Source organism: Triturus cristatus, chromosome 5_2 (assembly GCF_964204655.1).
Source record: "Triturus cristatus chromosome 5_2, aTriCri1.1, whole genome shotgun sequence".
NCBI lineage: Eukaryota > Metazoa > Chordata > Amphibia > Caudata > Salamandridae > Triturus > Triturus cristatus.
The window spans coordinates 1,122,569,976-1,122,597,720 of record NC_140588.1 but is presented as its reverse complement, the minus strand read 5'-3'; the positions used below and the strand labels follow the sequence as shown (position 1 = coordinate 1,122,597,720).

Here is a 27,745-nt window from a genome sequence, read left to right as displayed (position 1 = left end):
GATAGATCACATTTCACCTTTAATGACGGAAAATTACCATTTCTAATTCTCCGGTTCTTGACACCTAAATCCACAGACCATATGAGAAATAAGTGTGCTAGGCTGCGGTTTAATGACATTTTACCAATGCTCGCCTATTAATCAAAGCAAAGGTATCCCGCATCATTCAACCTTCCCTTAAATCAACTCTAAGCCAAATTACCTTTCTTTTAATAAGTGTGTGTTTCTGCGCGCGCGTGCACACGGAAACACAAACACCTCTACACAGGTTCCCTGTATTGCACACACTAGCTCACACACTACCTCTCACACACATAAATACAGTCCCTCAGACACACAGTAAGAATAGCGTGCATCCTTTCTGTCTCGCGCATCTGTGCACGCGCACCACCACACAATATCACACACGCGCTCTCAGACTAACACACACATTCTAAGAAGGCAGACAACGAGACAGACCGCGACACTCAGACATATTGACCGAATGTGCGAACAGGAAAGTACTTTATTCTGTAAAATTGCATATATACCGATTCATGCATTCACTTGTTCCGTTATTGTGAGAAAGGGGAGCAGTCTACATTATAGAGTTTTCATCACATGCTCACTAGCTGTAGTCACAAAAGGGAAGGGTTTACTTAGACAAACGCCCCGCCCCCATTCTAGTTGATCATAATAATGTTCAGTGTGCACAACTCTCACACCTTACATGAAAGTATCGCAAGCATTTGTAGAAGGGGAGATTTCGAAGTCCATTTTTGGGGGCGCAAGGCGTTTAAAGACACAGACCCAGGAAGCCAGTCAGAGAGGTCAGTCATTGCACCACAACAAGTCCAGTTTTTCGCAGCCTCTCTACCTGGTACATACACATCCTTGCAATACGTTTTTTATGTGTTCGATTTGTTCTTTACTTAGGCCCCGAATCAATGAATGCGACGTGTGCTGTGGACTTTTGAAAGTGAAGTGCAGTCAACTATGTTACACCCCCACACACGTCCTGTTACACCAGTGAAAATAAATAAGGGACCAATTAAATATTAAGTGTACTAATAAAGACAGATGTCCATCATATCTAAAATAGAAAGTTAAGAAACTAAACGCTCGTGCTTGAAATCCCCCAAATAAGAGAGTGACCCCAAGGGCAGCACCCAAGATGTGGAACAGCATTCTCCGAGAATTGAGGAAGGACACTTTATACATCACATTTAAGAGAGGAATTAAAATAAAATCCTATCCTACCATTAAATTATTATCCTTTAATCTCACCACTGTTCTGCCTCTAATTCCAGTTACCAAGGCCTATACTTTTAACTCCTAAGCTACCCTTAAACTGTATCTTTCTATCAGTTTACTAGCTTTCAGCTAAATGCTTACTCAACCACTTCACTACAGTTTGCTCTTTGGTAATGCCCAAGGTAAGTCCCAATAAACTATCGCTTATTTACATCTCTCACAAATGTTTCTCTAGCTAATAGTTAGGCCTAAATAGGACTATGCATGTATGCAGTGCATAATTTGTAAAAGAATAAATGCCGGATCCCCAAATTTTGTTCAGAAGTCCGCAGCTGGCGCTATTGAAGGCCGGGATGCCAGATAACGAGGTTGCATATTTTTGATTCCACCTCTCGCCTTTTAATCCACCATCAGAAACTCCCTGCCGCGCTTTCTCGCTGCTGAAGGTTCTTTTTCACCCATGATTTCGGCATTTGTCATTTCTTTTTCATCTTCCTCCTTCTCTCCCCCTTGTGTGCTTTTCTCTCTCTAGCTTTGGATCAAAGTCTGTTGAGTAAAAAATATTATGGGTCCCACCTGCAACTTCTGCAAGAATTAATCACTGTATGGATATATTAATATTGTATTGACACGTCCCATTGGAAAGTTTGTTCTCTCTACCTCTCTCGCTACCTCTCTACCTCTCTCTACCTCTACATCTCTACCTCCCTACCTCTACCTCTCTACCGCTCTCTACCTCTCTCTCTACTTCTACCTCTCTCTACCTCTGCCCCTCTACCTCTGCCTCTCTACCTCTCTCAAAGATGGCTGCAGTGTCTACGTGGGATGCGGTGGACTAAGTGGCAGCCGGAGCCTGATAGCACTGCTTTTCCTTTAAAAAAAAAAAAGCATTGGCATAGCCAATAGGTCTCTCCTTTGGGACCTCATAAGTGTTTAGTTATCCACTACAATATCCTTGGTACAACAACATCAAGTGTTGCATGGCTAAACACTTCTATGGTCCCAAAGGCGAGACCTATTGGCTATGCCAATGTTTGTTTATATGTTTTGCTGGATTAGATGCTTTGGGCACTGTGCCATTGCTATTCAGTGCCACAGTGCAAGTGCTCCCTATGATAAATTCATGTATTGATTAGTGACTCCATGATTGCATTATTTGATTTACTTGTCAGACCGTAGTACAGTGCACCATGTGTGCCCAGGGAATCAAATGCTGCTGGTGGGCTTGCAGCACTGGTTGTGCCACCCACAGAAGCAGCTTGTAAAGTGTGTCTCAGGCCTGCCATTGCAGAGCTTGTGTGCAGTCTGACTGCCATGTCGACTTGGCAAGTGCACCCACTTGCCAGTCCCTAAACCTTCCCTTATCTTCATATCAGACACCCCTAAGGTAGGCCCAAGGGCAGGGTGCATTGTAACTATAAGGTAGGACATGCCCTGGTGTGTGTAGCATGTCCTAATAGTGAATTACAGCTATTTTTGTTTTTCACTATTGCAAGGCTACCTGTTCCCCCATGTGCTAGAGTGGGAAGTTTGATTATACCATCCTATAATCCTAACTGACACAGGGAACATGGTAGAAATTCAAGTTTAGTATGCCTGAACTCAGAATGATGAAATACATATTTTGATAAAGTTGGTTTTAACATTCTGTGTTTGAAAATACCACTTTTAGAAAGTAGGTATTTTCTTGCCTAACTGTCCAAGCCTGCCTCTGCTAAGTTGTGTATTGCGTGTCTGGAGTTTGAGTGACAGGGGCTGGGGGATTCCAGGAGACAGGGTGAATCAGCACAGGGTTGAATAGAGAGATCTGCATGTAGATGGGTGGGAGGAGCTGCACCTGGGACCTGAATAGGGCTGTGCCTTCCTTCCACAATGCTGGCTCCACCTCCTGTGGTGTGTCTGATGTCCCTGGCCTGCACTGTGAAAGGAAAGGAGCCTTATCAACAAAGTGCTCCAGGACTGACCAGAACTGGTTTGGACTAGGCAAAGGCCTCTCTGCCTTCAGAGAACAAAGAGAATAGTAGTATAAATATGGGGACCCAGACCCCAGGACTTTAGATCACTTATGGAACAACAAGACGACCCTCTGCCAAGGAGAAGAACCAAAGGAAACTGTAGGGGTTGTACTGCCCCCCTGCCACCAGTGTGCTGTATCTCTGGGTTGGCCTACAGTGGTGTCTTCAGTGCCAAGGAGAGGAGAAGGAACTTTCAAAGGATTTTCATCATCTTGCAGAATATTACTCCAAGGGCTTGAACTTGTGCTTGCCTCTTGCTGAAGTCTCGGGGACAAAAGACTTCCCCACCAGCTCCCCTCTGAATTTCCTTGCTGGAAATTTAGTCTGCAGAAGCCTGCGTGACGCTGGATGCTGGAAGCACTTCTCAACGAGAAGAAGCATGTCGCAGTCACAGCTGTTGCTGTCGCATCACCTGAAAAGCGTGTCTTCGTCAAAGCTGTTAACCGACGCATCCCCGGAGAAGCGTGACGCCGCCACAGACGTCACCGTCACATCAGCGGAGAAGTGTGTCGCAGGGCATGTCGCTGCTCCCAAAATACAGAGTCGCCGTCGGGGCGTGCACGCATCGTCTATACGTCGTCGCATCAAGGGAGCCATCTTATCGCACCGGATTATCGCATCCCATCGAGGCGCCATCTTGCCGCATTGCAACCGGGTCGCGATACGAGAATCTAAGCTTCACCTCCTCCCCGGTAAGGATCAAGACGCATCCACTACTCTGCGCAAGCATTGAGGCGCGACGCATCCTCTCCCCCGAAGCAAGGAACCAACGCATCTCCAACGCTGCGAGCCTTTTGTTTATTTTGCGTTACGCATCCAGGTACTTTTGTGAGAACTTTGTCGCATTTACTTGAGCTAAGTTACTTCTACCATCTTTAAGTCAATTTTGAGTACAGTATTGTGTATTTTTGTCGTTTGTGGTCTTGTGTTAAGTCTATATAAAGAACACAAATTTTTATAAAACCTGTGTGGTGTCCATCTGTTTTCACTGTATTACTGTCACAAATGCTTAACATACTGCCTCTGAGATGAACCTGTCTGCTCGTGCCAAGCTACCAAGGGGGTGAGCAGGGGTTATCCAGTAGTGTAATCCCCTTTCCCTGACTTGGATGCAAGTGTCCCTGTTTGGTCAAAGGTACCTACCTCTGCCAACTAGAGACCCCCAGTTCTAACATTGGTGGGCAGCGGTGAGGATTTGGACCTGCATTTGTGACTCATATACAGTAATTGGTGTACACTACTCGTGAGTGCAGACCAAACGCGACCACATACTTTTTTGATAGAATTTTTTTCCTTGGACTGTTATTTTTCCTGAGAATTGCCAATTCTTACTGCCATTAGTAGACCAGCATCTGTTGCATCTATGGATCTAGATTTTGAGGAAGAGAGGTTGGAAACCTACACTTTGAAACAGCTCAAGCATCTCTGCAAGAAATTGGAAGTTGCTACACCAGGCATTTCCAAAAAGGATGACTACCAAAAGGCGCTGAGGGCCTGGGTAGAAGCAAGAATTGCCCCTGAATTGGTGGTGGAGCCAGCTGGGGATGCAGATGGGCAACTGGATAGGCCTGTGCTTCCAGCCAGGGGAGGGGTACCGTCCCCACCTGGCAGTAGCATGTCTTCCAAAGACCTGTCCCCCAGAGAGGTGGAAGACCGAGAAATAGGACACACAAGCTGGAGATGGCTAAACTTAAGATGGAGGGTCAGAGGGGAATAGAGAATAACAAGTTGTCCTTGGAGAGAGAGAGAGAATGAGAATGGAGCATGAGAGGATGTTGAGGGAGTTCGAGATCAAGGCAAAGGGCTTAGAGATCGTTCCCTCTGGTGGCAGCGCATCATCTGTACCTTCAGAAAGCAGAGTTTATATTCCCAAGGATGTCATCAAAGATTTCCACAAGCATGAGGATATTGGACAGTGGTTTGCAGCCTATGAGATAGCAATGTTGGCCCACCGGATCCCTGATGAGAATTGGGGAGCTGGGTTGTGGGGCCGCTTTGTGAGTGAGGGGAGGGATACTTTGTTAGACCTGCCCAGTGAGAATAGGATGTCTTATGCCCACATGAAGGAAGCCCTGATGACAAGGTATGGTTTGACCCCAGAACTCTATAGACAGAGGTTCAGGGGTTGCAAGAAGCTGGAGGGAACCACTTGGGCAGAATATGTATCTTTCTTTTGCAGATCTATGGATGGTTGGGTGAAGGATAGCAAAGTGGATACTTTTGAAGCGCTCTATGATTTGTTTGCATGGGAGCACTTGTCTGCTAATTGTTTTCCAAAGCTACGCCAGCACCTTATTGAAAACGAGTTAACTAACCCTAGGAAGCTTGCTGAGTCGGTGGACCGCTGGGTCAGTACCAGGGTCCACAAGGGTCAAGTGGAAAATTCCGCCAAAGGTGGGCAGGGTCCCCAGCAGAAGAGGGGGGGGTGTTAGGGCAAACAGAGGGAGTTCCAGAAAGGGCCCCCAAGTAATTCCCAAGGGATCAAAGGGAAGGGTTCCCAGCCTCCCCCTGAGAAGAAGCAAGAGGCCGGTTGTCGGTTAACCTGTTCAGAGGGGCCCCTACAAGTGCTTTACGTGTGATCAAGTGGGCCACCTTTGGTATGATGCACAGTGCCCCATGAAGGATTCCAAAGCACCACCACGTGCACCACCCGTCAGATGGCGAGTGTAGCCCTGGGAGGGGAGGAAATGGGTGCCCAATGTGGGTGAGGTCCTGCAGAAATATCCCTTGTCTTATTAGGAGACTTTGAGATGGTCCCTAAGGCTCAGCTGCCTGATAACACAAAAAAATACAGGCAGTTGGTGACCATCAATGGCCATAGAGTGGAGACTCTTAGAGACACCAGAGCCAGTGTGACAGCTGTCAGGTGTCACTTGGTGTCTGAAGAGCAGGTGGTCCCCAATGCATTTTACCCAGTTGTCGCCGCTGACAACACAGAGAGCCACTGCAAGTTGGCTCAGGTTCCTTTTGAGTGTGGGGGGGAGGTCTCTGGTACTCTTCAAGTAGCTGTGAGGCCAGCCATGCCTGTGGATTGTATGTTGGGCAATGATTTAGAAAAGTCCCCTTGGGCTAAGGTGGAGAAGAAGGCTCATTTGGAGATGTTGGGTCTGCCTGAGTGGGTGTGTGTAACCACTCGGTCTATGGCAGCCAGTAAGGGTGTTGAAGAGGTCCTGGAGCCTGAATGTATGGCCCAGGGACCTGCCTTAATGAGAAGAGGTAAGGGGCATGGGAAACCAGCCCCCATTGTTCCCATGGTCCAGGAGGAGGCAGACCTTGAGGGGGATGCCCTGGAACCTACAGGGGAACAGGTTGCCGAACTGGGGGACCTGTCTGAGCTGATCCATTGGCAGCAAGAAGGAGGACCCTCCAGGGAGGAATTTTGTGCAGAACAGAGGAAGTGCCCTTCTCTTGAGGGTTTGTGGCGACAGGCCACAAACCAGGCAGCAGGTGATCAGTCTGGATCACATTGGATCTACTGGGAGAACGACCTCCCCTATAGCGAGCCTAAGGTTGCTGAGCCTGGGTCAGCCTGTGTGCTGGTGGTATCCCAGCGCTTCAGAGCCTTCCTACTGGCTCATGATGTACCTTTAGCTGGACATGTGGGGAAGGGCAAGAACTTTGAAAGGCTTGTCACCCACTTTTATTGGCCCCAGATGTGGATTAGTTCAGACACTCATTGTAGGACATGTCAAACTTGCCAGGCAAGTGGGAAAAGTGGGAGGAAGCAAAAGGCCCCTCTCCAACCTTTCCCTGTAGTCAGTACGGGTGGGCATTGACCTTGTGGGGCCACTGGGCCCCAAGACAGCCATGGGCAACAGGTTTATCCTGATCTTGGTGGACCATGGTATCCAGAAACCATCCCGCTCAGGACAGTGACGGCCCCCCGTGGTGGGACGTGCACTGATGGGGATTTTCTCCAGTGTGGGGTTCCCCAGAGAGGTGGTGTCTGACCGAGACACAAACTTAATTGCCAATTATATGACGTCCCTGTGGCAGGAGTGCGGTGTGACCTATAAGTTCACCACTCCTTACCACCCCCGAGGCAATGGGATGGTTGAGAGATTCAACCGGACCCTCAAAGGCATGATTATGGGCCTTCAGGAACCAATGAGGCGTAAGTGGGACTTCCTCTTGCCATGCCTGCTTTTTGCTTGCCGTGAGGTGCCACAGAAGTCCTTTGGGTTCAGCCCCTTTTAACTGCTGTATGGACACCCGGTAAGAGGACCTTTGAGTCTGGTCAAGGAAGGCTGGGACCAATCTCCCAGGAAACCTCCCCAGGATGTATTCAATTACATGCTGGCCTTCAGGAACCAGACTCGGCGATTCAGACAGCTTGCTCAGGTGAATCTGGAAGCCAGCCAGGAGGAAATGAAGTGGTGGTACGATCTGATTGAGCTTCAACCTGGACAAAAAGTTTGGGTCATGACACCTGTGGAGCCTTGTGCGCTCCAGGACAGGTGGACCTGACCATTTGAGATGGTGGAGCGCAAAAGTAATGTCACCTACCTGGTGAACTTGTAGTCTGCAAGGAACCCTTTGCGGGTCCTGCATGTTAACCGCCTGAAGCCCCACAAAGTGGGCATGCCCCTAGCAACAGATGATGGAATGAAGTCAGAGCTTGCATCAAGGAGGAAGTCTGTTTGTCTTAGGGATGATTGAGTCCTCTAACAGTCCTTGGGCCAGCCCAGTGGTCTTGGTCCCAAAGTCTGCCGCTCCTGGTGCCACACCCGAACTCCGGTTCTGTGTGGACTACCGAGGACTCTATTCACTCACCAGGACTGACGCGCACCCCATCCCCAGAGCCGATGATCGGTTAGGGGCTGCACAGTACCTCAGCACGTTTGATTTGACGTCTGGGTACTGGCAGATCGCCTTAACTTATGCTGCCAAAGAGAGGTCAGCATTCTCCACACCAGATGGGTCCTACCAATTCTGGGTTATGCCCTTTGGGATGAAGAATGCCCCTGCCACCTTTCAGAGGTTGGTCAACCAGGTGTTGGCTGGACTGGAAGAGTTCAGTGCTGCCTACCTGGATGACATTGCAGTGTTCAGCGCCAGTTGGGAAGAACAACTGCGCCACCTCTGGGAAGTGTTGATGGCACTGCGAAAGGCCTCACGATCAAGGTGAGTAAGTGCCAGATCGGGCTGGGTTCCGTGGTGTACTTGGGGAACCAGGTAGGAAACGGCCAGGTGGTGCCCCTGCAACCCAAGATTGATACCATCCTGGCATGGGAACCCCGAAAGACTCAGACATAGGTGAGAGCCTTTTAGGACTCACGGGGTACTACAGAAGGTTTGTCAAGGGGTATGGAAACATTGTTGCACCCTTGACGTAGCTGACTTCCAGGAAACAGCCCAAGAAAGTGAACTGGACTGACACCTGTCAGAAGGCTTTTGACGACCTACTCCGATCCCGGTATCGGAAGTGAAAAATCTGGGGGTATGGCTAGATGCGGGCCTCTCCTTTGTAGGCCATACTAAAAGAACCGCGGCCTGTTGTTTCGGTCTCCTGAGGGGCTTGAGACCTGTTCTCAAGTTCTTTGACGCCCCGACCAGGCAGCTGGTGATCCAGGCTACTATCATCTCCCGCCTGGATTACGCCAGCTCGCTCCTGGCTGGGGCTAACCAGGCTGAACTAACACGCTTACAACGGGTTCAGAATGCTGCGGCGAGGGCGATTATTGGCTTGCCCAGATTCTGCTCAGTGACAGGTGTCCTTCGCTCCCTACACTGGCTTCCGGTCAGGAAGCGCATCCTCTTCAAGGTTTTGTGCCTTGCTTTTAAAATCTTGAGAGGTACAGGCCCGGAAATCCTGTCGAGTTGTCTGTCTTTGTATGTCCCTGCCCGTAGCCTTCGCTCTCAGGGTCTGGCCCTTGCGGTGGTTCCCAGATTCAGGCTTAGCCGCATGGGAGGCCGCTCGTTTAGGGTAATGGCTGCATCAGCATGGAACTCCTTGCCTGTTGAAATCCGCTTGCTGGAGGACCTTCTGACCTTTCGGAGAGCCATAAAAACCTTCATGTTTTAGCTGGTTCTTAGTTTCTGTTTTTAGCCTGTGGTTGTGTTACGTGCTACCTTGTCTCTGCGCCAGGACGCTCCTTGGCTGGAGTATCTGTGCGCACAATAAATAGTCGTAACATAACATAACATAACATGTGCACAGCACCCGTGCTTCAGGTAGCCAACTTCTCAAAAGAATTCATTGTTCAGATACTTCAGAGCATGGTGTGGGGACTGTTCTATCACAGATTAATGCGGAGGGCCTAGACCAACCTGTAGCCTTCATCAGTAGGAGGTTACGTCCATGGGAACAGAGGTGGAGTGCAATTGAGCGTGAGGCATTTGCTGTGGTCTGGGTGCTGAAAAAGTTGAAACCATACCTGTTTGGGACTCACTTCCGGGTTCAGACAGACCACAGGCCCCTCAGATGGTTGATGCTGATGAGGGGTGAGAATCCAAAGTTGTTGAGGTGGTCCATTTCCCTACAGGGGATGGACTTTACGGTGGAACACCGCCCTGGTACAGAACACGCCAATGCTTATGGTCTGTCCAGATTTTTCCGCCTTAGTGATGAGAACTCCCAAGGGGAAGGGTAGTTTTCTCCACATTTCAGATGGAGGGGACAGGTGTTAGACCTGGTACCATTGGCGTGAGTCTCCCTTCCATTTTTTTCTGATTGCCTCCTCTGTTTTTTATATGTTTTTGCTGGTTTAGGCACTGTGCCACTGCTTTTCAGTGCCACAGTGCAAGTGCTCCCTATGATAAATTCATGTATAGATTAGTGACTCCATGATTGGATTATTTGATTTACTTGTCAGACCCTAGTACAGTGCACAATGTGTGCCCAGGGCTTGTAAATCAAAGGCTGCTGGTGGGCTTGCAGCACTGGTTGTGCCACCCACAGAAGCAGCTTGTAAAGTGTGTCTCAGGCCTGCCATTGCAGAGCCTGTGTGCAGTCTCTGACTGCCATGTCGACTAGGCAAGTGCAGTCACTTGCCAGTCCCTAAACCTTCCCTTATCTTCATATCAGACACCCCTAAGGTAGGCCCAAGGGCAGGGTGGTTTGTAAGTATAAGGTAGGACATGCTCTGGTGTGTGTGGCATGTCCTAATAGTGAATTACAGCCATTTTCGTTTTTCACTATTGCAAGGCTACCCCATAGGCCAGAGTGGGCAGTTTGATTAGAACATCCTATAATCCTAACTGACCCAGGGAACATGGTAGAAATTCGAGTTTAGTATGCCTGAACTCAGAATGATGAAATACATATTTTAGAGACGTTGGTTTTAACATTCTGTGTTTGAAAATGCCACTTTTAGAAAGTAGGTATTTTCTTGCCTAACTGTCCAAGCCTGCCTTTGCTAGGTTGTGTATTGTGTGTCTGGAGTTTGAGTGACCGGGGCTGGGGGATTCCAGGAGACAGGATGAGTCCGCACAGGGCTGAATAGAGAGATCTGCATGTAGATGGGTGGGAGGAGCTGCACCTGGGACCTGAATAGGGCTGTGCCTTCCCTCCACAATGCTGGCTCCAACTCCTGTGGTGCGTCTGATGTCCCTGGCCTGCACTGTGAAAGGAAAGAAGGAGTCTTAACAACAAAATACTCCAGGACTGACCAGAACTGGTTTGGACTAGGCAACGACCTCTCTGCCTTCAGAGAACAAAGAGAATAGTAGTATAAATATGGGGACCCAGACCCCAAGACTTTAGATCACTTCTGGAACAACAAGACAACCCTCTGCCAAGGAGGAGAACCAAAGGAAGCTGTAGGAGTTGTACTGCCCCCCTGCCAGTGTGCTGTGTTTGCCTACAGTGGTGTCTGCAGTGCCAAGGAGAGGAGAAGAAACTTTCAAAGGACTTTCATAATCTTGCAGAATATTACTCCAAGGGCTTGACCTTGTGCTTACCTCCTGCTGAAGTCTCAGGGACAAAAGACTCCCCCCTGCCCCGCACCTCCCGCTCAGCTCCCCTCTGAATTTCCTTGCAGGGAATTCTGTCTGCAGAAGCCTGCGTGTCGCTGGGAGCTGGAAGCACGACTCAACAAGAAGAAGCATGTCGCTGTCGCAGCTGTTGCAGTCACATCGCCGGAGAAGCGTGTCGCCGCCGCAAAGGTCGCTGCCGCATCACCAGAGAAGCGTGTCTTCGTCAAAGCTGTTACCCGACGCATCCCCGGAGAAGCGTGACTCCGCCACAGAGGTCGCCGTCGCATCACTGGAGAAGCGTGTCACAGGGCCTGTCGTGGCTCCCAAAGTACAGAGTCGCCGCCGGGCGTGCACGCATCGTCTACACGTCGCATCAAGTGCGCCATCTTATCGCATCGCACCGGATTGTCGCATCGCGGCGCTATCTTGCCGCATCGCAACCGGGCCGCAGTACGAGAATCTATGCATCACTTTATCCCGGTAAAGATCAAGACGCATCCCCTACTCTGCGCAAGCATTGAGGCACGATGCATCCTCTCCCCTGAAGCAAGGAACCGATGTATCTACAACGCTGCGAGCCTTTTGTTTATTTTGTGTTACGCATCCAAGTACTTTTGTGAGAACTTTGTCGCATTTACCATCAACTTGAACTAAGTTACTTCTACCAACTTTAAGTCAATTTTGAGTACAGTATTTTGGATTTTTGTCGTTTGTGGTCTTGTGTTAAGTCTATATAAAGAATACTTATTTTTATAAAAACTGCGTGGTGTCCATCTGTAGTGTTTTCACTGTATTACTGTCTGTGTTCACAAATGCTTAACACACTACCTCTGAGATAAGCCTTTCTGCTCGTGCCAAGCTACCAAGGGGGTGAGCAGGGGTTATCCAGTAGTGTAATCCCCTTTCCCTGACTTAGAAGCAAGTGTCCCTATTTGGTCAAAGGTACCTACCTCTACCAACTAGAGACCCCCAGTTCTACCAGTACCATACATCAGATAGACACCAACCATCCCAAAACTCTGCCTCAGCTTGTGTAGCCTTCATTGCAACATTGGCTGGTGCGATCATCACGGAGATCCCATCTGCATATGAAGTGTGTGCATTGAAAGAGACCATTATCAATTCTTATAAATGGTTCAATAAATATTGGAAAAGGCAGTGGTGTACCAGGCAGCCCGGCATGCCCCTCTTGATAATTCATTTCCTTCTGACTCTAGCCTCATGAGTTGTAGTTTTGCCTCCGGTTTCATGTGAAGAGTCTGGACAGCCTTAAGAATGATGCGCCAAATCTCCTTTGTCACTATCTACCATAAGTAATCCCAGGCAACTCTCTCAGTGCTGCACCGAGAGAGATCGCTTCCAAGGCAGAGCTGTGACAGCCGCCGAATTCAACCGGGCGACAGCCCTATTGACATGATCCCTTGTGCTTCTTCCAGGCACAAATTTGTGTTCCTTGAAGAGACTTTCCTGGCAATGATCCCACTCAACACATGACCAATATCTTGGAATAAATGTTTATATCACTGTTTATTAGAGATTGGCCTTTACGACCCTGGTTTATTTGTCTAAGAAAAACAATCAAATCCACAGATAAAGTGGTGCTTCACACCTGTGCTTCATTCTTTCCGAAGGTGGTAACCCCATTCATCTAGGTCAGTCTATCACGCTGCCCACCTTATTTGCTCCCCCACATCCCTCTAAGAAAGAGGAGCGTCTCCACCGCCTGGATCCAAAAAGTGTTGTCGTTCTACCATGACCGCACAAAAGAGTTCTGGGTGGACGACCATCTCTTTGTGCGGTGCGTAGGAGCTAAAAGGAGCGGGCCGTGCAGAAAAGGAACATTTCTCACTGGGTTGTTCTCTCTATTAAGATTTGCTATGCCCTGGCTAAGTAGTAACTTCCTGAGGGATTAAGGGCCCATTCTACTAGAAGAAAGGCTTCTACTACGGCCTTGGCTCGAGGTGTCCCAGTCCTGCACATCCATCATGCAGCAACGTGGGCATCTTTGTAGGTTTGCCAAGCACTACTGCCTGGACAGTCCGGTCCGCAGGGACAGGCATTTTTTGCTCGTTCGGTCCTACAGAACTTCCTAGTTTGAGGTATTGGTCCGCAACCCACCGCCGGAAGAGTATAACTTGGTGCATGGCTTGGGTATCTAATTCAAAGTTATGGAATATGCAGCTAGAAGTCTCTATCAGATGAACAATTTGCTTACCTTCGGCAACGCATTATCTGGGAGAGACTCTTATCTAGCTACATATTTCTTACATGCCCACCCATGCCTGCCCGCTGTGTGGACTGATTTTGTCAGGGCTAGGGTTACTCCCCCTTTCAGGGCCCTAGTTTTGCACACGATTACGTTGGTTACTTCATGGCGCTGCGCTTCTGGAGTAGAGAAAACAAAAAGTACTAACGGCTGCGCACCTGGTTGGCGCCTATATAGGTGACCGTGACATTATAACCAACGCTGTCATGCGGAGCCAAATGGAGCCACCCAACAACGTACACCAGAGTTTATTGATAAAGAAAAGGTTTCCGTATCCAGCCTGACGTCTGGGTAAATTCAAAGGTAAGGAGTCTACAGCTAGATAGTCTCTACCAGATAATGTGTTACCGAAGGCAAGTAACTTGATCGTTTGGCTTGGACACCAGCATGGCACAGATCTGGTAGGGAGTTCATTTGGCAGTAGTAGCCCAGCTCATCAGTAATAAAAGTATTGCAAGAAACAGCTTTCATATACATCTCCATGAGCTACATTTAAAGCATCCCTCACCTCTCCCAGCCCTTTACCACACAACTGCTATGCCCAGTTAACTCCGCTCTCCCCTCTAGCAAATGGCCTTCGTACCAAACAGTAGCCAAAAGCTGCTGCCTTAAGATAATATTTTCTCTTCCATACCACTCCCAAAAAATGCTGGCTTAAGCCAGCTATTTGTGACCGTTGACTGCATTAGGCACTGCAGCTTGTGCCCGCCCTGGTAAAGACGGACCTTTGTCCCACCTAGATTTCCTCCAAGACCTCCGGACTTGGGGCTTTTACCTAATTATTTGGGAAAACTCAAAGCCCACATCCCCTTTTGCTACTTCAATGGGCCATTTCCATAGTAGAGATCCCCTGGCAACCTGCTTGACATCACCATTTAAAGGTTGAAGGCCCTGCTGAGCCCGGTCGGCTAGGAAGTCTAAATTCTTGTCACTTGGCTAGAAGCATGCTAGTTTAGTTCCAAACCTGGTCATTAATTGACACTGCTGCTCATGTCTGCTGTGAAAATGACAATCCTTTGTCTCTTCGATCATCAAAGGACTCTAGTTTTGGGGCCAGAAGAGACTTGTTTGATAAAATTCAAGCTGCTCCCTAGTACTTCAGGGGGTTTCCATTGCTTCTGGCTAGCACACTGCTTCCAGGACACAAACGGGTCTCATCCCTTTGCTATCAAACAAACAATATTCTCCAGTATTTATTGGTTTTCAAAAATGTTTTTTCGGTTTCATGAAAGGTGTTATCCCACTTCATCCCAAACTGCACCAATATACTCAGGAAGTGGAAGAAATTCATGGCCAGGAAGGTGGACTATAGTCGAATAGACTTCTCAAGGTTCCGGTGACATTTGCAAGCCAGTCCTTATAGACCAGCTTTTCCACACTCTATCTCTGCCTGTTCAAATTCACCCACTTGACCAACCTGATCTTGCCTTCCACTTTTTTTAAAGGCTATCTATTTATCTCTTTCTAAATATACTTCCTCAAGCGATTGATCCCACAAACCTCTGTCAAATGTTATAGATGGTTGTAGTTTTCATGGCTCAGTTTCCTCACCGGGTTGTCTGTTTTTGGAAACTTCTTTTATTCTTAGAATAAGTAAGTATTGAGTACTTTCTTCATATCGTTGAAAATTTGTGAAGAAAATGGGAAACTATTTGTCCCATAATCACTGGAAAATTGACCATTGACTTTGTACACAATACGTTCAACTAAGATAAAGTTCATAGGTAAAACTATATTTGTTTAGGAAAATGGTGTGACATAACTAATGATTGCGGTGTACTTGAATTTAATTTTCATCTTTATTGTAGAAGTGTCATCAAATGCAGAGCTGAGTGACCTGGGTAAAACAATCTGAATTACCTCTGTCTTGAACATTTAGAAATCATTTAAGGTTCAAGCACTCAATAACATTAATTGAGCTTGGTACACACTTACCTATTATGTACCCCGTCACTCTGTCTCTTTTCCTGTCTCCTCCTTTATTCCTTCCTCTCTCTGCCCATTACTTTCTCACTCCTCCGCCCTCTTCCTCTTCAGTTTCTCCCTCTTTCCCTTTCTATCTCCCTCTTTCTCTGCCTCCATTCACATTCCCATCCCTGATGTCTTTATATGCAGAATCTCTTGTAAGCCTGTCTGAGGGTCTGGGCCTGTCCGAGGTTACAGCGACAGTAAATCATTGGTTCCTCCAGGTCAAATGGGCGATGCAGTAAAAAGTATAACTTTTTGTCCAGCATCCTCAAAAATTTAATTGGGATTGTGATTAATCTGTAGTTTGCTATTTAAAAAAGTATAATAATGCTAGTCATCTTCAAAGTCTAAACTTTTTTTTTCCTTTTTTTTCTTTTTTTTTCATCAGTGGAGTCTAGGGCCACAATAGATTACGAAGAGCAAAATTCTGGTCACCACATTTCCAAAGTGGAGCCACAAGATTCTTTATTGGAGCCAGCCATAGAGGACATGTCGCAGGATTCCGAGAAGGAAAGAGGCCCCAAGAAATGGATCATGTCCGAACGGAAGCTTAAACACCAGGCTGGATACATGGCTACTGTATACGAGAAAGGGGTTGGACGGTTAGTAAACCCAAACAGACAAAAAGGACCCTGCACAGGAAGGACCTCCTATACGTGCACTGAATGTGGAAAGAGCTTCAGCCAGTCAAAGTACCTGGCTGCACACCACAAAGGAGAGAAACTGTACACATGTAATGAATGTGGGAAGATCTTTAAAGAGTCTAAAAAACTAATCACACATCAGAGGGTGCACACAGGAGAGAAGCCCTTTACTTGTGGTGATTGTGGGAAGGGCTTTAGCCAAGTGGCACACCTTATCAGTCACAAGCGGATGCATACTGGGGAAAAGCCATATACCTGCAATGAATGTGGGAAACATTTTGGACACTTATCAACCCTTCTCTCGCATATGCTAATTCATACTGGGGAAAAACCTTATCCCTGTACGGTTTGTGGGAAAAGTTTCAGACGTTCAACTGATCGTCTTAGGCACCAGAGGATACATACAGGAGAAAAACCATATCAGTGCAATGAATGCGGAAAGAGCTTTAATCAGTCAGGAAGTCTCTATACTCATCAAAAAATGCATATTATACAAGTTGTTACAATATGAAAAGTATTATTTATTTCCATATTTATATTTGGACAATCCTTCCGCTGGATTGCAGAACTCAACGGCCCCCTTTCCAAGAATAGCTTTAAAAAATTACTCTTTATAACTCAGTCACCAGAAATGGAGAGAATTTCATGACCTTGAACAAATCTGAAGGAAAGGACTTGTGTTTGTATATGCCTGTGAGGAGCACAAGAGATGTTTGTGAAGGAGGGTTTTTCATGACAGCGCAGGATATGAAATGATTTGCTGCATGAATGGAACAGAATGGCACAGTGGGCAACGTCAGATTATATCATATGAGTTATGAAACCTGAGTCTGTCTCGCACTTTGGATAGGATATACTGGTTTGTTGCCTGGATGCAGGCAGTCCCAGTGTGGTCTGCCATGTGTAAAGCTATCACATGTTACTACAAGAGAACTAGACGACATCCTTATCCTAATGGAAGAGAAGAGAACAATATGGGTCAACACCTCAAGCAATGGGATTATATGAAGCAGCATCCCAGCCGGTGTTAGTGGCAGAGGTGCTCCTGTGCCTCTTCATTGGGAGGCAAGGCTGGGAGCTGCCTGTCAGGAGCTTTCCATTGTACATTAGCCTGGCTGTTTCTCTCCATCTGATAGCATTTTGGTGTCCCTTGAAGAAATACTGACAGCATGCGCTGATGGCCGGCAGTGAGATGGTGATAGCCCTTCATAGGACCCTCTTGTTATTTCTTTAAATGGTTTATCTTGGTGTGTCCTTTGCACTCTCCAATCACTACCTGTGTCTTACCAACGAGCCAAGAGTGGTTTTCTCCTCTGCTTCCTTTTGGTAGATATGTTTTTTGCTTTCTTGTCCACTGCCCCTTGGCTACAGTACTTGTCACATTATGGCACTTTCTGCTCATGATCCATTGCTCTGTTCACATTCAGTCTAACTTCTCTCCAAGTGGCCTCTTTTCTTCTGCACTCCTGTTGTTGGCACTTTTCAGTTGTGTTATGTTTTGTGTTATGAATTGTTACTGACTTCAGACTCCTTCCATTTTCATGTTTTCTCACATGTAATTTCCCTCTCCTGTCCCTTCTCTTGCTCTGCCCTCCTTTTCTCTTTAACATCTTTGTCAAAATAAAGTTACCTGAATCTTCACTATGTTTTTCTCCTGTCTGTTGTTGTTTAATGCGGTTACAGTTGGTCCCCTTTGCTGTTTTACACCATATCCCATCATCTTACCAAATAGTTGCTTCTTTTTACATTTTTGGTATTCATGCTGACAGTTGTTGCACGCAGCTCTTGGCGCATTTGTTTTGTTAAGGTTCAAATAGTTAAACTATAGAAACATTTGCAAGTGCTTAGAAGCACAAAGATGTCAGTGTGTGGAAGTAAGTTATAATTGGCATGACAGCAGAACGAAGATACTAAAACGTGACCCAGTCTAATGCTCAATAAATCATAATTTGTACAATGGAAACTGTTCACAGTCTTGCCATTCTTTTGATGTAATATAAAAGTAGCAGGCTAGTTCTCACACAATTGGAGCATTTTCATTTTGCTATACATGTCTTAAGTCTGCACCTGTGCTTTGGTAAAGAAAAGTCCTTGCACGTTCTCTCTAGGAGGGACCACCAACCCTCCAGAGTTTGTGGAATGTCTGTGGCGGTTGTATTGATATGAATATTCATTTTTCCTTCCACAAAACACTGGTGTACATGTGCGGCCTTGCTGCACCAGTTCCCTGCCTCATGCATGCACCTGCTACCTTCCAGGTCTCCGGTCTTTCATTGTCTGCCTCTGTTTGGATGTGCTTTTCCACAGCTCTCACTCTTGCCATACTTCATGTAGGAAATAGATTATTTTCGGTGGGTGACTATCCGCCTGAAGTATTAATCACAACCCTTGTATGGGTGAACCCTCGCTCACCCCCTGGTAGCTATGACGCAGAGGAGATAGGCTCAACTTAGGCCGACGTGTAAAGAATTTATTCAGTAACAAAACAGTAATAAAGTCAGAATACAAAACAGTAAAATCCCAAACCCAATTAGAAAAAGAGTAACATATAATAAGCGCAATTACACCAAAGTGACAATCCAATAAGGGGAACCGGAGATAGGAAGTCAGGAGAGTCAGTCAGACTCACTTGGTGTCGGACGAAAGCCAACAGCAAGGTCCACTCCACATCCAGTAGTCCCTGGTCAGCTCAGCACTTGCAGGAAAGGCCTCTTGGGTCCCTGTAGCTTGAACACGAGGTCAGCCGTATGACCCTTGGAGTCCAGTTCATTGTCCTGGGTACAAGAAGAAGCAGGTCCAATCCTTCAGGACTCCTCAAGTCACAGACCACAGGCTCAGTCCTCTTCTGGTCTTCCCCAGCCCCTAGAGTGTTCTGTACCTTGGGAGTGACTGGTGATGGCGTGGACAGGCAAGTGTTGTCTTGGCATCCTCTTCTGCCTTTCAAGTGCCCAAATGCACTATTAGTAAACCGAGCAGACCCTTTTGAGCCGGATTTAACACTAATATCAACAAGCATTGGTAATGCATCTGTTTCACCTATGGAATTGATAAAGAGCTGGTTTCATCAATCAAAGGTCCGGGAGAAGGAAAGAGCTCCCTGACAGATAATACAGGAGTAGAGAGGATGTGGCGCAGTGGCCAGAGCTGCTGACTCGAAAGCTGGGGATCCCGATTTGAGTCTCTGCGGTGCCGCACAACATCCTTTGATTCTTTGCAAATCACTTAATCTCTTTGGGCGATAAATTGTTATATAAATATGCTGTAAGAGTAAAAGGCAAACTTTATGGAAATATAGTTCCACCAAAGTGGATGTTAACAGTGTTTCTGCGGCGAAAAACTGATAATAAAAGCATTGGGAAATGCAGGAAAATATGCTACAGCTAATGGAAATGGATGGACGGTAAGTGGCATGCTCCGAAACCTATGAGAAGCCAGGAAAAATAGGAGGCATGATTTAAGTCGCTTTTAAGTTTATATGAAAAACAATAGATTTGTCAAGCACAGTGCAAGCGCTTTGCAGGAGAGACCTAAAAACTATGCACACAGCTCCTACTCTACATATTCTGTGAGATTCAGATTAGTCCCCTCTGCCTAGCCATGTCATCCTATTGTTTGCTTCGGAGGAGCAGTTCACACCTATTCAGGTGCTATTCCCTAGCTGGGAGAAGTCTAAGAACAAATGCAAATTAGCTTTCAGGAATTCCATGCAGGGAAAAGTTCACTTTCTAAAAGGTACCTTTCCTGAATATTTTTCAAAAATATGCCTTAACCGTTGACTTGGATTTTAGTAACTTTTAAAAATAGTGGTTTGATTATTTTTCTAGATATTTACTTTCCATAGATTCAGTAATAGTATTTTAACCTGTACTTTTGTGTTCCATATAGGACAGTGAGGCCTTCTACAGTGAAAAATAGCTTTTGGGTGTTAGTCACTGTAAGGGCAAATGCAGTGAATTTTCCCTTATAGGTCATAAGGCCTACAAAGAGGTAACATATTAATATTTAAATAGTAGACTCTAATCTGTCAATAGTGTTTTAGACATGTCGAATTGCAGTTTTTTTGTACTACCATTGTCAGGATACACTGGTAGGCTTTAAGCCATGTTTGCACTGCCACTGTAGTGAATGACGCAATAGGTTCTACAGTCCACTGGTGACATTTAACTTACAGGCCACACTGTACCATATACTGCGGAATTATAGGTAAGTAACATTTGCCAGTTAGGACAATCGCAGGAGGTAAAGTGCACAGAGTTCTAAAGCCATAAAGTATAGGGTCCAACAAAAGGTGAAAATTCCCAGGTGGCCATGCAGAGAGGATAGATTTGTTACACAGGTTGCCAAGAGCCAAGATACACTAATATGTCCCTTGCCAGGCTTACCTGCTCAAGCGTTCAAATGTAGGCAGTTTGCGACCTCTGCAGTGGCCCTTGTCTGTTCAGTGCTCCTGTGGGCCTACCTGTAACCCTCTGTCTGGGGTGAATGTATGACATTGTTCTGCATTCTGTCCATCAATAGTTCTTTTTGCATTTGTCACCCCGAGTGGGACGGGTATGCTCAGACGTGAGTCCCGTGCTCTCCATGCCACTGGAATCAAGCTATCCTGGCTGAAGAGGGGTGAAACCCCAAAACCGGTCCTAGGATGCTTGTTTCCAGTCCAGGGAGGACCTAGTCTGGCAGTTCGGGCTGGACTGCTCCCATTGGGCGCAGGGTCAAGACTGATTTGCATATGGCTGGGTCCAAACTGGAATGGCATGGTGAGCAAAAAAACGATGGATTTAGGCCCAGATCTCTGTACTGGGGTGAATGTATGACATTGTTCTGCATTCTGTCAATCAATAGTTCTTTTTGCATTTGTCACCCCGAGTGGGACGGGTATACTCAGACGTGAGTCCCGTGCTCTCCATGCCACTGGAATCAAGCTATCCTGGCTGAAGAGGGGTGAAACCCCAAAACCGGTCCTAGGATGCTTGTTTCCAGTCCAGGGAGGACCTGGCCTGGCAGTTCGGGCTGGACTGCTCCCATTGGGCGCAGGGTCAAGACTGATTTGCATATGGCTGGGTCCAAACTGGAATGGCATGGTGAGCAAAGAAACAATGGATTTAGGCCTAGATCTCTGTACTGGGGTGAATGTATGACATTGTTCTGCATTCTGTCCATCAATAGTTCTTTTTGCATTTGTCACCCCGAGTGGGACGGGTATGCTCAGACGTGAGTCCCGCGCTCTCCATGCCACTGGAATCAAGCTATCCTGGCTGAAGAGGGGTGAAACCCCAAAACCGGTCCTAGGAGGCTTGTTTCCAGTCCAGGGAGGACCTGGCCTGGCAGTTTGGGCTGGACTGCTCCCATTGGGCGCAGGGTCAAGACTGATTTGCATATGGCTGGGTCCAAACTGGAATGGCATGGTGAGCAAAAAAACGATGGATTTAGGCCCAGATCTCTGTACTGGGGTGAATGTATGACATTGTTCTGCATTCGGTCCATCAACAGTTCTTTTTGCATTTGTAACCCTCTGTCAACATCTTCCCTAGCCACTAACCCTATCCGTGGGGAACCCTTCACCTCTTGGGAATATCCTTCTTCTAGGGGCTACATTAGCCACCCTTGTGGGGGTAACACCGTGGTTAGCTTCCTATGACTTCATGAAGACGATACCAACACCTTGGCTAGGTCCCTTCCTGTGCTCTGGGAGTTCTTCCTCTCTAAACTTTCTTGGGGACCTCTCTGTATTATCCTGGCCTTCCCCTTCCCTCTGCAGAGGTAGAACCTGAGCCACCCTTCCTATGGTAACTACTGAGTACTTTCTTTAACACTCTGGTGTTAATCCATAGATCAGCTTCTTTCCCAAGCACTCTGGGCACAGTGAGCCTGGTGTCTAGGTGTCTATCAGGTGCCAGTGCAACACAGTAAACTGGTTACTTCAAATGTGCCTTTTAATCATCAAATTGTACAGCCATTATAATAATTTCCTTTGCTGCACTTCCCCTAACGTTCCAGTGCCTTACTGAAAGAATCCGCAAAATCCATTTATTACTGCTTCTGGCTACCCCTGAATTTCAGATGCTGCTTCTCATGGGCCAGACCAAATGTGGTGATCTGGGCTTTCGTCATTGGGACATACTTGATGAGATCAGATCCTTCAGGGGGCAATAAGGTATCCCTACCCACAGTATCCATGTGCTTCACAGACTGGCCCCACAGTCCTCCTATGGGACTCCCTGCATACATAGAGCCACCTCCTTTGCTGCAAACCATTTACCTATGTTGTGCTTCACCACATAACTAGGCACTACGTCTTTGGGGATGTGTACTCAGCGTTTCCATCTCCTGGGCACTTCTGTACCACTTCTAGCATCATCACTGGACTCCTAAGGGGGGCCTGGCCGAGTCACCCAAGATGGTGGACATACTCGCCTGAAGCTCTTTATGTCGGCCTGACCATTGTCCACCATCGGCACGGGTGGGGCAACAAAAAAGAGCCACAGTGACACAGTATATCAGTGGTGCAGTACTCCATCTGCGCTGAGACCTGGGGACAGCGCTACGGCAGGCCATGGAGAATCACAGGTGAGCGGCCTCAACCAACATGGTGGCGCTCAAGGCTGGTGAGCAACCCTGAGGGGAGGCAGCAGGCAATGGTACCCTAGTCCACTCAAAATGATCTCCTCAAACCACAGTATGCACTCATTGGCAACGAGAGCAGAGATCTGGACTGAGTGGTGCGGTCCGAGCTGATGTGGTGGGACCGGTGCTCTGAGACGAACCACCATGGCCCACCGCACAACACCCTACCAGAGACAGTTGCATCAATGCGTCCGGGAGCCGAGTAATAGCCGAAGAGACCTTTACCACCAGAACGCCCAGAGCAGAGTGAGGTGGCAGATGGCAGAGCATCAGCTGAGGAGGGGCCGGCCCCATAGGTGGAAGGCCACAACAGCCAACGCGGCGCCCTACAGCTGGGCATCCACCTGGCAGTGGGGCGCAGTGTCTCAGCCGGATCGACACGACCCCTGACCAGAAGGATACACCCACAAGCACGTGGGGAGGGCCTATGATTGGGCCGGGCGGCCACAACTCTCCTTACGGTGCCCCATGTGGCAGGGGGACAGGTGTGAACAGGAGGAAATGCTCAGCCGCTGAGGCCACTATAGTAAGAACGCTGGGAGCAGGGAAAAGCCAATTTGGGAAAAAGGGGGTGGTGATGGACAGAGTTTCTGAATGATGCAGAATACTCTTACCAAGTCAAGAGATCATGGTTTTAATCCATCACCATTTTTTAGCTCACTGCACCATCCCAGCTCAGAACCTGGCTACATGCAAATTAGTCTGTACCTGTCCCAGTGCATGATGGGAACAGGGCAAACCAAACTACCAAGCCAATTCTTATACTGGGAAGGAAACAAGCTTCCGGGGACTGGTTTCTGGCATCACAGCCTTCGTCGGCCCGGCTTGCCTAAATCCTGATGGTGCAATGAGCAAGGGACTCACGTCTGAGCATACCCTCCCACACTGAGTGTGGATAAAATCGATTTGGGAAAAAGGGGGTGGTGATGGACAGAGTTTCTGAATGATGCAGAATACTCTTACCAAGTCAAGAGATCATGGTTTTAATCCATCACCATTTTTTAGCTCACTGCACCATCCCAGCTCAGAACCTGGCTACATGCAAATTAGTCTGTACCTGTCCCAGTGCATGATGGGAACAGGGCAAACCAAACTACCAAGCCAATTCTTATACTGGGAAGGAAACAAGCTTCCGGGGACCGGTTTCTGGCATCACAGCCTTCGTCGGCCCGGCTTGCCTAAATCCTGATGGTGCAATGAGCAAGGGACTCACGTCTGAGCATACCCTCCCACACTGAGTGTGGATAAAATCGATTTGGGAAAAAGGGGGTGGTGATGGACAGAGTTTCTGAATGATGCAGAATACTCTTACCAAGTCAAGAGATCATGGTTTTAATCCATCACCATTTTTTAGCTCACTGCACCATCCCAGCTCAGAACCTGGCTACATGCAAATTAGTCTGTACCTGTCCCAGTGCATGATGGGAACAGGGCAAACCAAACTACCAAGCCAATTCTTATACTGGGAAGGAAACAAGCTTCCGGGGACCGGTTTCTGGCATCACAGCCTTCGTCGGCCCGGCTTGCCTAAATCCTGATGGTGCAATGAGCAAGGGACTCACGTCTGAGCATACCCTCCCACACTGAGTGTGGATAAAATCGATTTGGGAAAAAGGGGGTGGTGATGGACAGAGTTTCTGAATGATGCAGAATACTCTTACCAAGTCAAGAGATCATGGTTTTAATCCATCACCATTTTTTAGCTCACTGCACCATCCCAGCTCAGAACCTGGCTACATGCAAATTAGTCTGTACCTGTCCCAGTGCATGATGGGAACAGGGCAAACCAAACTACCAAGCCAATTCTTATACTGGGAAGGAAACAAGCTTCCGGGGACCGGTTTCTGGCATCACAGCCTTCGTCGGCCCGGCTTGCCTAAATCCTGATGGTGCAATGAGCAAGGGACTCACGTCTGAGCATACCCTCCCACACTGAGTGTGGATAAAATCGATTTGGGAAAAAGGGGGTGGTGATGGACAGAGTTTCTGAATGATGCAGAATACTCTTACCAAGTCAAGAGATCATGGTTTTAATCCATCACCATTTTTTAGCTCACTGCACCATCCCAGCTCAGAACCTGGCTACATGCAAATTAGTCTGTACCTGTCCCAGTGCATGATGGGAACAGGGCAAACCAAACTACCAAGCCAATTCTTATACTGGGAAGGAAACAAGCTTCCGGGGACCGGTTTCTGGCATCACAGCCTTCGTCGGCCCGGCTTGCCTAAATCCTGATGGTGCAATGAGCAAGGGACTCACGTCTGAGCATACCCTCCCACACTGAGTGTGGATAAAATCGATTTGGGAAAAAGGGGGTGGTGATGGACAGAGTTTCTGAATGATGCAGAATACTCTTACCAAGTCAAGAGATCATGGTTTTAATCCATCACCATTTTTTAGCTCACTGCACCATCCCAGCTCAGAACCTGGCTACATGCAAATTAGTCTGTACCTGTCCCAGTGCATGATGGGAACAGGGCAAACCAAACTACCAAGCCAATTCTTATACTGGGAAGGAAACAAGCTTCCGGGGACCGGTTTCTGGCATCACAGCCTTCGTCGGCCCGGCTTGCCTAAATCCTGATGGTGCAATGAGCAAGGGACTCACGTCTGAGCATACCCTCCCACACTGAGTGTGGATAAAATCGATTTGGGAAAAAGGGGGTGGTGATGGACAGAGTTTCTGAATGATGCAGAATACTCTTACCAAGTCAAGAGATCATGGTTTTAATCCATCACCATTTTTTAGCTCACTGCACCATCCCAGCTCAGAACCTGGCTACATGCAAATTAGTCTGTACCTGTCCCAGTGCATGATGGGAACAGGGCAAACCAAACTACCAAGCCAATTCTTATACTGGGAAGGAAACAAGCTTCCGGGGACCGGTTTCTGGCATCACAGCCTTCGTCGGCCCGGCTTGCCTAAATCCTGATGGTGCAATGAGCAAGGGACTCACGTCTGAGCATACCCTCCCACACTGAGTGTGGATAAAATCGATTTGGGAAAAAGGGGGTGGTGATGGACAGAGTTTCTGAATGATGCAGAATACTCTTACCAAGTCAAGAGATCATGGTTTTAATCCATCACCATTTTTTAGCTCACTGCACCATCCCAGCTCAGAACCTGGCTACATGCAAATTAGTCTGTACCTGTCCCAGTGCATGATTAGAACAGGGCAAACCAAACTACCAAGCCAATTCTTATACTGGGAAGGAAACAAGCTTCCGGGGACCGGTTTCTGGCATCACAGCCTTCGTCGGCCCGGCTTGCCTAAATCCTGATGGTGCAATGAGCAAGGGACTCACGTCTGAGCATACCCTCCCACACTGAGTGTGGATAAAATCGATTTGGGAAAAAGGGGGTGGTGATGGACAGAGTTTCTGAATGATGCAGAATACTCTTACCAAGTCAAGAGATCATGGTTTTAATCCATCACCATTTTTTAGCTCACTGCACCATCCCAGCTCAGAACCTGGCTACATGCAAATTAGTCTGTACCTGTCCCAGTGCATGATGGGAACAGGGCAAACCAAACTACCAAGCCAATTCTTATACTGGGAAGGAAACAAGCTTCCGGGGACCGGTTTCTGGCATCACAGCCTTCGTCGGCCCGGCTTGCCTAAATCCTGATGGTGCAATGAGCAAGGGACTCACGTCTGAGCATACCCTCCCACACTGAGTGTGGATAAAATCGATTTGGGAAAAAGGGGGTGGTGATGGACAGAGTTTCTGAATGATGCAGAATACTCTTACCAAGTCAAGAGATCATGGTTTTAATCCATCACCATTTTTTAGCTCACTGCACCATCCCAGCTCAGAACCTGGCTACATGCAAATTAGTCTGTACCTGTCCCAGTGCATGATGGGAACAGGGCAAACCAAACTACCAAGCCAATTCTTATACTGGGAAGGAAACAAGCTTCCGGGGACCGGTTTCTGGCATCACAGCCTTCGTCGGCCCGGCTTGCCTAAATCCTGATGGTGCAATGAGCAAGGGACTCACGTCTGAGCATACCCTCCCACACTGAGTGTGGATAAAATCGATTTGGGAAAAAGGGGGTGGTGATGGAAAAGCCATCCATAAAGTAGCGGCGGTGCGCCTGTAGAACTACGGCGGCTGCCCCTAATTCTCACACAGTGATTCATCTTCCCCCAACAGGCAGGTTAAGGCCCACAATAAAGTAATTGAAGCACAGGCGTGGATTTTGCTCCGGCCCCTGGAACCAGCTTCACAACTCTGCACCCCTGACCAGGGATCACCATTGAACCTCCTGGTGACAGCAGCCAGGCACTTGCCAGGGCCACGTGAAGAACACAAGGGGAGCGCCCCGTGGGCTAGACCAGCTGCTTTACGCCGTAATGGAGGTGCGGCGTGAATGGCAGAGCGCCATGAAACAGCAGAGGTGCGAGGCCTGGACGACGAGGGTTCTGGCTTGGGGATCCCTCTGTTCCCCCTCCCCTGCTCCACTAGGTGCCTCAAATCATTGCTGCCCCCAGACTGTAAGGTGCATGAGTACTCCCTCCCCCGAACCCTAAGTCGGTGACACTATCGAGGCGCGAGGTGAGGTGAGGAGAGGAGCATTCCTATAACTTTTTAGACCACACAACTGCAGACACCTTCACTGCCTGTTGCGCGGGGCGATTTCAGGCAATACTTGCTCTGTGACATACAAGGAGGAATCCCTGCCCCACAGGTAGAAACTGGGCAGTAGACCTGGACCCTATGGACACTGAGAAAAGAAGATAAAATACTACCCCATGGTGAGTGGTCTCCAGGGACCTAGCACATCAGAGCATGGCAGGGTGTCCTCTCCTCTTCCCTGTGGAACATAGTGAGGCTTCATTCAAATGTCGGTCCGCAGGTGCCCTCCCAATACACTGCCCTCCCAAGCCAGCAAGCAGACACATAAACAACGGCCACCCTCTCCATGTCCGACAAACTGGACATGGTAATTGTGGCCATTAAACATTCCAGGATCACTATGGAGGACAGATTTGGGGCCCTAGCCACGGACCTCAACCTCCTTCGTGGTGACTACCACAAACTGGCTGACAAGGTCGCGTATGGTGAGAAAA

At 47.8% G+C, this 27,745-nt stretch overlaps 1 protein-coding gene across 3 annotated transcripts in view; it reads left to right on the top strand.

Annotated features, from left to right (window-relative positions):
- The window catches only part of LOC146829871 (uncharacterized), an 89,870-nt gene extending 71,864 nt beyond the window's left edge, over positions 1 to 18,006 (top strand). For all 3 annotated transcript variants that reach the window (XM_085608533.1, XM_085608535.1, XM_085608534.1), the window contains exon 3: positions 15,788 to 18,006. In XM_085608533.1, the coding sequence (XP_085464659.1) occupies positions 15,788 to 16,554 (767 nt within the window). In that variant the 3' untranslated portion in view covers positions 16,555 to 18,006. The remainder of the gene's footprint in view (positions 1 to 15,787) is intronic.
- The last annotated feature ends 9,739 nt before the right edge of the window (positions 18,007 to 27,745 follow it).